The sequence below is a fragment of the Rana temporaria genome, chromosome 2 (genome assembly GCF_905171775.1).
Source record: "Rana temporaria chromosome 2, aRanTem1.1, whole genome shotgun sequence".
Classification (NCBI taxonomy): domain Eukaryota; kingdom Metazoa; phylum Chordata; class Amphibia; order Anura; family Ranidae; genus Rana; species Rana temporaria.
Window position 1 is genome coordinate 457,951,083 of NC_053490.1, and position 13,698 is coordinate 457,964,780.

The following is a 13,698-nucleotide window of genomic DNA, read 5'->3' on the forward strand; positions in this document are numbered from 1 at the left end:
CCACCTAGCGGCCGGCCTAGAATTGCATCCTTAAGATCCGACAGTGTAATTCAATTACACATGTCGGATCTTCGTCCTAACTATGGGAAACTGAGTCTGTGGATCAGTTCCATAGTTAGGACCAGGGATACGACGGAGTAACAGCAGTTACTCCGCCGTATCTCTTTTGAGGATCTGGCCCAGGGTGTTTTTTGGTAAAGATGAACCTACACTTTAATAGATCATTTATACATGAGTATGCACTTATAGTTTATAGCAACAACCTCTGACAATAGTTGAACAAATAAGAAAACCACACAATCAGTTAAATAAAAACAGTATTTTTATTCAGGTTTTAGTTTGGCATTCGCAGGAAGACTTGTGATGGTGCCTGTGCGTTTTGCATTTTTTGGCTGAGTTCCATAAGAGATAGACAGGTGAAAGCCCAGTTAAAGAGATGCTCCGCGGGGATGGAGCCCTGTTTCCAGACTGCTCCTCTGGGAATACCTGCAACAAGTACAAATTATTAAACACTGTGCTGAAAATTATTCATATGGTTTATGACCCACATAAGGGAAATTTTGCCCAAAATATCTGTCACTTCATATAAACTCACAAGTTTTGTTTAAGTCTAAAGCCCTGTACACACGATCGGTTTGTCCGATGAAAACAGACCGAAACCGATCGTGTGGGGGCCCCATCAGTTTGTTTTCCATCGGTTAAAAAAAATAGAACATGTTTTAAATTTATCCTATGGATAAAAAAACGATAGAAAAAAACGATCGTCTGTGTGGAAGTCCATCGGCCAAAAATCAATGCATGCTCAGAATCAAGTCGACACATGCTCGGAAGCATTGAACTTTTTTTCTCAGCACGTCGTAGTGGTTTACGTCCCCGCGTTTGGACACGGTCGGATTTTTGACTGATGGTTTGTAGGCAAGACTGATGAAATTCAGCTTCATCGGATATCCGACGAAAAAATCCATCGGATTAGATTCCTCAGATATCCGATCGTATGTACAGGGCTTTATGAATAGGATAATGATCCAGCCATAGCCTACTTATTCTCTAGGCTGGTATTAGCTGAAGTATTACTTAAAGTGGATGTAAACCCTCACATATACCCAGTGAATTGAATAGCCACAGATGAAATAAATCTTCCTACAAAAGTTTTACATGTATATCTGCTGTCTTCACCTTTCTATACCCTTTGAGAAGTGCAGATCATGTTAAAAATATTTCTTCATCTTTCAGCAGTACATAGTGGTGGGTGGGGAGACTTGACTTGCACTGAGTTAGAGCTGATTGGAGGAAGGGACACACCCCTAAGCAGAGGATCAAAGGAACATGAAGAGCTGTTTTCTGAATAGACAAGCTCTCTGCTAATCTCCCACTAATCTCCCTCCCCGACACAAATTTTCAGCTACTGTTATCTCATGTGTCAGAGAACTTGTCAGAAGTAACTCATGCTGATAAGAGAGGAACAAAGCACAAGAGAGAAACCACACTTAGAGCTTTGGAGAGAGATAAGTAAACACTACAGATATATGTGCTTAGTTAAAAACGAATGAATGAGATTTACAACCACTTTAACTGCTTGCCGACCAGCCACCATCATTATACTGCGGCAGGTTGGCTCTCCTGGGCAAATCGCCGTAGGAGTACGTCGGCCGATTGAAGAGCGATAGGAGGCGCCCGCGACATTTGAGCCAATGCGCGTGACCGCCGGCAGCCCTGTGAGTCTGTTCCAGCCCACTATGGTTTTCCATCACGTAAGTATAGATGAAGGTGGCCCATGCTATCTTTACACAATGTGCAGTTGCATTAACAAGCATTTTAAAGGTCTAGAGCAGGGATATGCAATTAGCAGACCTCCAGCTGTTGCAAAACTACAAGTCCCATCATGCCTCTGCCTCTGGGTGTCATGCTTGTAGCTGTCAGAGTCTTGCCATGCCTCATGGCACTTGCAGTTCTGCAACAGCTGGAGGTCTGCTAATTGCATATCCCTGTTCTACAGGCAATGGGGTTGTTTTACTAACAGGCTTGTGATTTTGTAATTAGCCATTTGCAAGGGAAGTTTCCCTTAGCTTAGTGAATGTGGTGGAAATTCACTTTACAAAGAATATCAAGTCATGTGCAAGGAAAATAAAAAAGAAAGTAGTTTTGCTTGCACATGGCTGGATGACGGAGGTCAGCAGAGTTTCACTACATTTACTAAGATAAGGGAAAAATCTTTCAAAATGCAAATTCCTTTTCAAAGTGAACATCCTATTTACCTATAGTAAGTCAACCCTAATGTGACAACCCTGCTGTTTTTGCTTTTTGACAACCTTAAGCCTGGTACACAGGATCAGATTTTCCACGGACAAAGTGTAGGACTTTTGTCCAAAGAGCGTTGGCCATAAACTTGTCTTGCATACAAACAGCAAAGAATTGTCGGCCAACAAACTCAAAACTATGTGTTTTTTCAGCTCTTTAGCGCCACCCTTTGGGAAACTTCTGCTAATGTTGTGTTATGGTTGTGTTATGGTTAGCATTGCTTCTGAAAATGCGTATTTGTACTGTTGAATTTTTGTCCGAATGGTATCCAACATCTGTTGCCGGAAAATCCAACAGCAATTGTCCGATGGAGCATACAAATGGTCAGATTTTCCGACAACAGCCTTGTCACACAATTCCTGTCGGAAAATCAGATCGTGTGTACGTGCTTTTACCTTTCTCTTTCTTAAATCTGAACTCCAGGACAGCAGTGAAATACAGAACTTGTGATACAGGTATGGCAACAATCTCATCTGCCAACAAACACCTCTGCCACCTCTTACTGCTAAGGAATATAGCAGTGTCCCCTCCTTACCCACAGGCTGCTGACTAGACAATGAGTGACCTGCATAATGCCAATAAAGCACGACTTTTGCTCCCTCTGCTGTCTCTTTCTGTTAGCATGTTCCCTATCATTACATGCATATGCAGCCTGAGTCTGATTAGTCTTTAGTGCTGTCCATTCCTTTACAATGTCGAGTACTGCTGTTCAGAGAATTACAGGAGACAGATACAAAGACAGATTCAGGAATGTACTGTATGCTCATTTTTAGTAAAATAACAAATGGTATGCTTTTTTACTGTAATTTTAATGTTATAGGTGTAGCTACCAATCTATTATTCCTATGTGGAATAGGAGACTTATTTTGAAAAAGCAGATATTTTAACAAAGTATGTGCAATAACTCTGTGTACTGCAGCTTATTTTGCCTTTAAAATGTAAAAGATAATGTCACTTTGTGAAAAAAATGTAAATAAATGCACATTTTCTTTTTTTGCGGATATAAAAATTTGCATTTATTTAAATTTTTTCCTAGGAGCCTGCAGAGCATTGTGGCCACAATTAGCAGATCGTGGATGTCAGCAGGGCTGGTGCACGGATTTTTGACACCCTAGGCGAAACCTCATTTTGCCGCCCCCCCGCTCCACCAATAGGCGCGCGCAGGGGGTGCAGAGTCCCCCTGCTAATATTCCACCAAAGCCCCCCAATGGAGCTCCTAAAAGTCTTTTAAAAAAATAACACAAACAAAAACATACTGACACCATCCACTGCCCTGCGGACACCAACCTCTGCTCTACTGACAAGTCCACTGCTCTACTGACACCATCCACTGCCCTATTAACCCCGTTCATGTTTTAATACATTTGGGGTGCACACCCTAATGCAAAAAGCTGCGCACACCTTTAGCTCCACCCCTGACTCCACCCCCATTGCCCTACCCATGTACACCACACCTTTTTAATAAAGGGACCAGAGGTTTTTGTGTGTCTACAGGAATGCATTGTGTGTTTCAGTGTCTATGTGTGACTGTAAGTGATGCCGCTTCACCAGTGCCAATCAATGCAGCCTCACCTGTGCCCATCAAATTCAGGAAGTTTTACCAGTGCCCATCAAATACAGTCTCACCTGTGCCCATCAAATGCAGCCTCACCTGTGATAATTAAGGATGAGCTCTGACGTGTTCGCATAGAACACGTGCAGAGCCCGCCAGGAAGTGTGAATGGCGCTGCGCTAATAACAGCCAGGGAGACATTTCACGATCCCTGCAGCCGAGCATCGGGACAATGTCTCCCTGGCTGTGATTAGCACAGCGCCGTGCACACTTCCTGGCGGGCTCTGCACGTGTTCTATGCGAACACGCCAGAGCTCATCCTTAGTGCCAATGAAATGCAGCCTCACCTGTGCCCATCAAATACAGTCTCACCTGTGCTCATCAAATGCAGCCCCACTAGCGCCCATCAAACACAGCCTCACCAGCGCCCATCAAACGCAGCCTCACCAGCGCCCATCAAACGCAGCCTCACCAGCGCCCATCAAACGCAGCCTCACCAGCGCCCATCAAACGCAGCCTCACCAGCGCCCATCAATTGCAGCCTCACCAGCGCCCATCAAACGCAGTTTCACCAGCGCCCATCAAACGCAGTTTCACCAGCGTCCATCAAACGCAGCCTCACCAGTGCCCATCAAACGCAGTCTCACCAGCGCCCATCAAAAGCAGCCTCACCAGCGCCCATCAAACGCAGCCTCACCAGCGCCCATCAAACGCAGTTTCACCAGCGCCCATCAAACGCAGTTTCACCAGCGTCCATCAAACGCAGCCTCACCAGTGCCCATCAAACGCAGTCTCACCAGCGCCCATCAAACACAGCTTTACCAGCGCCCATCAAACGCAGTTTCACCAGCGTCCATCAAACGCAGCCTCACCAGTGCCCATCAAACGCAGTCTCACCAGCGCCCATCAAACACAGCTTTACCAGCGCCCATCAAACGCAGTTTCACCAGCGTCCACCAAGCGCAGTTTCACCAGCGCCCATCAAACGCAGCCTCACCAGCGTCCATCAAACGCAGCCTCACCAGCGCCCATCAAACGCAGCCTCACCAGCGCCCATCAAACGCAGCCTCACCAGCGCCCATCAAACGCAGCCTCACCAGCGCCCATCAAACGCAGTCTCACCAGCGCCCATCAAATGCAGCCTCACCAGCGCCCATCAAACGCAGTTTCACCAGCGCCCATCAAACGCAGTTTCACCAGCGTCCATCAAACGCAGCCTCACCAGTGCCCATCAAACGCAGTCTCACCAGCGCCCATCAAACGCAGTCTCACCAGCGCCCATCAAACACAGCTTTACCAGCGCCCATCAAACGCAGTTTCACCAGCGTCCACCAAGCGCAGTTTCACCAGCGCCCATCAAACGCAGCCTCACCAGCGTCCATCAAACGCAGTCTTTGCAGCGACCATCAAACGTAGCCTCACCAGCGCCCATCAAACGCAGTCTCACCAGCGCCCATCAAACGTAGTCTCACCAGCGCCCATCAAACGCAGTCTTACCAGCGCCCATCAAACGCAGCCTCACCAGCGCCCATCAAACGCAGCCTCACCTGTGCTCATGAAATGCAGGCAGCCTCACTAGCGCCCATCAAAAGTAGTCTCACCAGCGCCCATTACTGCTGTGTCACCGGTGCCCATCAAATACAGCCAGCGCCTATCAAATACAGCCCAGCCCCACCTGTGCCCATTAATGCTGCTTCACCTGTGCCCATCAATTACAGTAATACAGTTTCAGCTGTGACCATCAATGCTGCTTCACCACTGTCAATCAATGCAGCCTCGGGGGGGGGGGGGGGGGGTAGGTACATACTTGGCGCCCGTATGCCCACTTCGTACCTGCCTCTGTCTGTGTCCAGGCTCCGCCTCCATCTATCCCCAAGCCCGGAGAGCCGCCGACAGGCGCCGCGCGACTGTCCCATGATTTACTTTCGGCTCCACTCCAATGTGACACGGCCAGTGCAGGAGAGCATCCTCCGGGGGGGGGGGTTGTGGTGGACGCTGGACACACACGTCAGAGCGCAGAGCGTGGGGGCTGGTGCTGCTGCTCAGAACTATCTCTGCTCCGAGTCAGAGTGGAGAGCGGGCTGGGGGGTGTTCTGGACAGTGTGGACGCACATCACATGATGTCACTGATGTGTCAGAGCGGAGACCGGAGGGGGGGGGGGGAGCGCGCTGCTTCACACATGTCAGAGTCTCAGAGCGGCTGCCTATGTATAGTGCAAGCTCTGTGGACAGTGCGGGAGTAGTAGAATAACCGGCGGCCGGGCGCTCTAGGCGGCAGTGCGCTCTAGGCGGCTGCCTAATCCGCCTAGTGGTAGCGCCGGCCCTGGATGTCAGGCTCCTGCAGACACTCAGTACAGCTGTCTGCCCGTACCTCCCATATGGGCAGACAGTTACTGAAGTGCAGGCAAAGTAAGAAACTACAAGGGAGCTCTAGAGCGCCCCTGCAGTTCATTGAGAACTACAAGCCATCTGCCACGGTGGAAGATGGGGCTTGTAGTTTATTCACAGATCTGTGTGAATGAATGACACAGCTGTGCGGGTGTAACAGCGGGTGCGGGGAGGAGGATCATGGGTGAAGGGGATATCAGGGGGTGCGGGGAGAGGTGCACACTAACATGTTACATGTTAGACCCTAAATACGAGTGTAACATGTACCATGATACCAAAGGTGAACTTAGCCTTTAAAGCAAAATTTAAAACAAAGGTGTGGTATGTGTATGACAATCTATTTCAATGCAGTTTAGTAATGTTTACAATTACCTTTAATGTACTTAGTAAGGATCTCTGGATTGCTTCTGACATACTGAGCCGTGGGGTCAAAGGATAAAATTTTTCGAATCAAATCACTATTTACTTTCTAAAAGATATAAATAAATTAACTTAGTTTGCATTCGTTTAAAGAAGTTATATAAAAAAAGAGAAGACGTGCATGTAGAATTAAAGGAGTCTATGCATTAAGGTGAAAAAACATCGAATGCTGCCCCCCCGAACCCCCGTTATACTTACCTGAGCCCTCGAAAGTCCAGCGCGGTCCCGATATCCTCTTCGCCACTCAGCCTGGCCGCTGATTGGTTAGAGCGAATGGATTGAGAGCAGCGCAGCCATTGGCTGGCGCTGCTGTCAATCACATCCTGTGACGCGGCGCACCAAGGGGTGGGGCCGAGTGATACACGGGAGCGTGCCCGCAATTACTGACTACCATGCGAGCTCTCGCATGACTGTGGTTAGTAATTGTGTGGAGGACCAGAGACAGCCGCCGAGGGACCCCAGAAGACGAGGATCGGGGCCACTCTGTGCAAAACAAACTGCACAGTGGAGGTAAGTATCACATGTTTGTTATTTTAAATTACATTTTTTTTTTCCTTTTAGTGACACTTTAATTTGCATTTTAATTTGTACGGCGGTGCTGCCCATTGATTTCAATGGGCAGAGGCGCTGTAGGAGCGGTGTATACACCATTCCTACAGCGCCTCAAAGATGCGGCTTGCGGGACTTTTTTTGGCGTCCTGCCAGCGTACCGCTTTAGTGTGAAAGACCTTGGGCTTTCACATTGGAGTGAGAGGAGAGGCTCTTTACAGCCGCTATTTTTAGCGATATAGCGCCTGTAAAGGGCCTAAGTGTGAAAGCAGCCTTACTGAAGTCCAAAGTGAGCATGCAGAAAAAAAAAATATGCAAATTGTAGGGAAAAAAGCTGGAAGGAGAGCCTGTCCATGTGACTTGTCAGTCACATGAGCTTCTCTCTTCCAGTCATGGCTCTTACTCTGCTGAGTTAAGCAGAAAGAAATCAGTGGGGTCTGATGGCTCCACACTGTGGTCTGTATTTTATGAATGAGCTGTGATGTGTATAGCCCTGCTCCTTAATTTAATGTAAAATGATCAGTCAAAAAAACTCAGTAAATAATGTCAAGGCATTCCGGGCAGAGATATGAGATTAGCGTCACTTGACTAATCAGATTAGGAAACAAATGTGCATGTCTATAGATATCTGCATACACTCTGTATCTGATCATTCAGCAGCTAGGGCTTTGGAAAATCGTATGCCTTTGGGCAGCTTTAGGAAGATCACTGGAATAGGATGAATGCAAAAACTACTGTATTCCTGAAATACTGATTTAATGGTAATAACCCACCAATTTACACTGATTCCAGCTGTGGATCTCCTCGGATTCATCCCATTCAGGGAAAAATAGCAGCAGCACAGCTTTTAGGATGTTGTGCACCATGACTGGTGGCTCCTTGTAGCTCTTCAATTCAGCAAATGACTGGTAGTCCAGTTTGCTGACACATTGCCTCAGATCCTGCAGCATGAAGCGATGGAATAGGACGCCTACTTTTCTCTGTCCAGATACTTGTTCTGCCTCTGTGGTCACAATAGAAAATAAAGTTTCAAATACCCAAGTTACGAAAGTCAGTCATTTGCAAATGCACGTGATATATAGCTATTGCTAATTCCTTTGCATACATTGTAGAAAACTTGAGTCACTGATGTAGGGCAATATGTAGGAAAAAGGCCGCCACTGAAGAATATGGACTCGGCTTCTTGTAATTATTCAATCATACATAAATGTCCAAACCCAAAAACAAAATGCAATAAATTGCAGTTTACTAGTCCTTAGATGACGTGTATGCATTAGTTTTATTTTTTAGGGTTTTTTACATTTCATTTTTACCTGCCAGCAGTGGCGTAGCGTGGGGGGGTGCAAGGGGGGACACCGCCCCGTGCGCAAAATTTAGAGGGACGCTGTCACGAGTGTGGATAGGAGGGAGCACCAACAACAGATGGGACATAGGAACATATGCATGATGTCACCACTCCAGATTTTAGAAGTCATTATTAAGCACGCTCTCCTCTTCCCTACAGCCACCAGACTGGAGCTAGCTGAAAATAGGCAAGTCCATGGGTCAAGGGGGCGCAAATTACTTGCCTCGCCCCAGGAGCTGACATCCCACGCTACGCCACTGCCTGCCAGTAACACTTCCTGTCCTAGAGGGACAATGCTCATTCACTGTAATATATCTATGGAAGGAAAGCATTTTCCCCCTAGGGGACAACAAACATCTCCCCCTCTTCTCCATAACACAGAGGGCGACATTCTGTAATCCTCAGATCAACAGATAACAGGATCAACAGTTTCTTTTACTTACATTTCAAACAGGTATAACAAAACAGGTATATGTAACAGACCATAGAAAATAAAAGTGCAACACTATAAAATGATGTGATATCAGATAACTGATAACCTAGATAAATTAAAATTAAACCAAAAAACGTAAACAAAACCAGCGCTGCACTTTTCATTTCTATGGTATTCTTTGCAAATTTTTGATCTTTTTGTTGTGCAAGCTGCTTTATTTTTATTAAAAATATAACGTTTGCATACCCTTTAATAGTGCAAGTGTACTTTTTACCATTTTATAGTTTTTATTCAATTTCATTCCTAAAAAATGCTTGAATTCTTTCTCTCAATCTCTCTTTTGCATTTTTGCCTTCTTCCTTCTTTTTTTTTGCATGAATATATTAATTATTGCCAAGACTTTCTTCTCTTTACTTCCTCGGCTATGGCTGCCTACAGTTTATGGCAGGGTGCGTCTCAGTTGATAATGTTGTGGTAGTTTGATCAGAGGTTGATTACATGTGAAGGTGTGTGTATGCAATAGAGAGGAGATATAGGACATCTGCTGTTGATTCTAGTTGGATTTATTAATGTAAACTGACATAAAAACATAGCTAAAGCTTGATTTATATGTTGCAGCTCCCCGGGCTGTATAGCCCTGACTCTCTAACCTATCCCAACTGGAAGGTATATAAAGCCAGAGGATCCTTAACATAAAAATTGAGTTTTGCCATGATCATATGGTTTGAAATGTTTTAATCCTAATTACTGGCATTTGTTTCGATGCTTTTGCAGGCATCTTCTGTAAAGGTCAAATACAAAATATATAATACAACTCTCCACTGCCATTGCTTGTGCATAGCTTCATAAGTAGGAGCATTCAACGAATCAACCATAGAGCTTCCAATAGGCAAGCCTGCTTGATTTGAATGATTGAGCATGTGTAGTAATTTGGAGGACAGTGTGCATCAATATAATTCTGACACCAGCAGGGGCGGACTGACCATTGAGTCACTCGGGCACTGCCCGAGGGCCCCATGTCACTAGGGGGCCCCACCAGGGTTGCCAGGCTCAGTAAAACCAGGGACAGTATGTAAAAAAAAGGATTTTTGTACTCACCGTAAAATCCATTTCTCTGAGTTCATAGACGGACACAGCCTTCATTGACCTTAGGGTTATGCTTCTGCCTAAATCTCCTGGTAGGAAGAAGCATAACCCTAAGGTCAATGAAGGCTGTGTCCGTCTATGAACGAAAGAGAAAAAAGGATTTTTGTACTCACCGTAAAATCCATTTCTCTGAGTTCATAGACGGACACAGCCTTCATTGACCTTAGGGTTATGCTTCTTCCTACCAGGAGATTTAGGCAGAAGCATAACCCTAAGGTCAATGAAGGCTGTGTCCGTCTATGAACGAAAGAGAAATCTATGTTTTTTTTATATCTGTCCCTGATATGTCTGAAACCGACATGGTTCTGATGTGAAAATGCCGAGATTTTAGCTGCCCCGCCTCTGCACTGCCTCCTGGCGTGGTGGCCATCTGTAAGCACAGGGGCCCCATAGTCTTCTATTGCCCGGGGGCCCCATGAGTTGTTAGTCCGCCCCTGGACACCAGCTTATTTTGTTAATGACAATAGAGATTAGTCATAAATATTTGACACTGGTGTTCCCAAATAGATTGGTCAGCAAGATTTTCCTGATGAAATCTAATGACATCAGTAGATATGGAGATTAAAGAAATGATCTTTTGTTTGAGTATTTATATTCTAAAATAATGGAGTGACTACCCTGGCTATGAATTGATGCAGAATTTAGAATTATGTGAATTAACAACGGTGGCTGACACAATTATAATTTAAAAATGTATGAACAATAAACTACACTTTAATGCAGAGACCTTACAGCCTTTTGTTTATTTTGTTGGGGACACACCTGGTTATGTACATAGATTATAACCGCCTTCTGCAGGAGCTGTCCACTCATAATAACTTTGCATATCTAGGTATATTTTAATAATAATCATTTATGGTTGATTGAAAATAATGTTTTATAATTCAGTGCACTTATATACCTAACAGTTTACCAGTCTGACTCATTAAGAAATCAAATTTTATGCCTGTTGGGAATAATTAACAATGCCACAAAGGAGATTGCATTAGTGTCTTAGTGTAAGGAGGATACTGCCATCTTGTGGTTTTAAATGGTAATGCAAGTCCCTATTATGCTGCTTGGTAGCATAATGGTAATAAGTGCTATATTTAGTGAAATAAGCTGGAGCATGAAGTAAAAAAATCTCAATATGACCAAATAGAGAACACATAGCACATGCACCCAGCTCAGATTATTTTGACAGGTGGTTCTGCAGTTTTGTCACCAATATCTTGTTGGCTTAGAGCAGTGTTTCTCAATTCGAGTCCTCAGGCCCCCCCAACAGGTCAGGTTTTCAGGATTTCCATTATTTTGCACAGGTGATTTGATCAGTTTCACTGCCTTAGTAATCACCACAGCCTTTTCATCTGAGGGAAATCCTGAAAACCTGACCTGTTGGGGGGGCCTGAGGACTGGAATTGAGAAACACTGGCTTAGAGACAGGCAGATGGGTTGGGCAGAGGTGGCTTCAAAATAAGTGTAGCTGCACCAAAGGCTAGCACCAGGGCTGCTATCAGGGGGGTACAGGCATCACACCTGTATGGGGCCCGAATGTTCCCAGGGGCCCGTCCCCCATTCGCAGCGTGCAGCTGAGGAAAGGAGAGAAAACACTTTCATTTCGGCAGTTCCCCTCCCCTCTCATGTCGCGGCTGGAGAGAGGAGTACACTTCCATTTTCAGCACCCCCCCCCCCATCCTTCTCAGGTCGAGGCTGTAGAGGAGAGAGGAGATAAAACACTTTTTTTTTGGGCAGCAGCCCCCACCTCCAGTTCACAGGTCGCGGCTGGAGATAGGAGAGTAATTTTTGGCAGCAGGTCTAAAGCTGTGTAGGGGGCACCATAATTTCTAATGGCTGCCCTGGCTAGCACTAAAGCAGTACTAATTCTTGCTGAATTGGTTTCTATTGGTGTATTTTCCCCCAGTCCCAAGTAACAGACTTGCCTAAGACAGCCTTTTTTGCTGTATCCTTAAATTGCTGATCATCCAGAAGTTCATTGCATGCTTCCTGCAACATCTGTAGCATTTTCTGCAGATCCTGATACTCATGAGGGGGCAGTTCTTTACAGCCGCCAGTGTTTAGGTCCAGTACACCTAAAGCTCTTCCTGTATGGTCACGGATAGGTACAGCTATATGGCGTTCTCCATAGGCATCAGTGGTGATAACCTCAGAGCTATCTGCACACTTGAATAGGTAATCCCTGTTAAAAACAACAGTTTCGATTATAATATATTCTTTTATCATATTTGTATCTGAAAGCTAAGATTGTATTAAAACCCTACGGTTTGTTCTACCTATCTCTTGCTATATTCATAACAAATCCATCTACGTATACAGCTAATGCAAGTAGAAATATATTAGTATATTAACACTCCTTGCCCTGCTTTTTGTTTGACAATTAATAATCATATACAGAGTACAATAACAGAAAATTGAACAGTGGTTGTTCTTCTGCTAATGCTTGTTAGTGATTGCTATTTCTTGCTGTTGAAAGTTGTTTCAGGGGCCCTAGATGTAATGTTACAGGGGCCCTAGATGCCATGTTACAGGGGCCCTAGTTGCCATGTTACAGGGGCCCTAGATGCCATGTTACAGGGGCCCTAGATGTCATGTTACAGGGGGCCTAGATGTCATGTTACAGGGGCCCTAGATGTCATGTTACAGGGGCCCTAGATGTCATGTTACAGGGGCCCTAGATGTCAACGGTACCTAATGTCAATAGTATACAAGTGGATAAGATAAAGCTAGTAAACGTGCAGTAAGGGTTCTCAGCATTGTTAAAATAGTTAAACACCAACTAAAGCTTGTGTGGCAAGTACACTAATTTACTAATTTACTAATAAACCAATAACTTACAAGTACAAGGCTTATGGCTTACATGTCTTTTACCGGTCCCCAGCACCAACTGAATATTAGTTTGTGCTACCACTTACAGTTATATATCAGACAGGAGGCTCATATCTTATGCATTATCTTCCTTTAATAATGCGCACAGCAGAAATACAACTTTCAGTGAATTTCAATAATAAAAGAACTTTTATAAACAAACTACAAGTCCCAGCAGTCCTCTGGGTATGCCGGCCCATCACACGGCAGGTCAGGTAGTATATAAGGGACTGTCTCTTTAAACACCTCCTCTTTCTTTCTGCTCACAGCATGAAATCAGATGAGTATATTATTCTCAGATATAATTTTACTGTTTGAAAAAAGATTTTTTTCATATTTAATGGGACTTCGTTTGGGACTTGTTCCCATTATATTTCCCATTATATATTTTTAACCAAATACATATTTGTATGATATTCTATTTGTATGATATTACATTACTTAATCTGTAATAAGGTGATGATATTTGTATCATGTAATGCATACATAATTTTGGTGCCTGTAGCTGTCGCTTTAAGCGACAGCGTTTTTCTACAAGAGGTTTGGTTTTCTCTGAGGTAGATTCGTTGCAGGTCGGCGCCATTTTACAGATCTTGGCGCCTTCCTGTCAGTTTCTCAGACACCGCGCGCTCCCCCTCAGAGCGTCCCGTCTCTGAGGGGGCGTATCGAAGCATTCCCGCGCTCCTCCAATCAGCACATCGCGCG

The 13,698-nt window shown here is 44.9% G+C and overlaps 1 protein-coding gene across 3 annotated transcripts in view; it reads right to left on the bottom strand.

Annotated features, from left to right (window-relative positions):
• Positions 1–304: 304 nt before the first annotated feature.
• EFCAB5 (EF-hand calcium binding domain 5) overlaps positions 305–13,698 on the bottom strand; it is a 107,254-nt gene continuing 93,860 nt past the window's right edge. For all 3 annotated transcript variants that reach the window (XM_040338574.1, XM_040338575.1, XM_040338573.1), the window contains 4 exons: positions 12,051–12,307; positions 7,981–8,210; positions 6,611–6,707; positions 305–486 (listed from right to left, as the gene is read on the bottom strand). In XM_040338574.1, the coding sequence (XP_040194508.1) occupies positions 335–486; positions 6,611–6,707; positions 7,981–8,210; positions 12,051–12,307 (736 nt within the window). In that variant the 3' untranslated portion in view covers positions 305–334. The remainder of the gene's footprint in view (positions 487–6,610; positions 6,708–7,980; positions 8,211–12,050; positions 12,308–13,698) is intronic.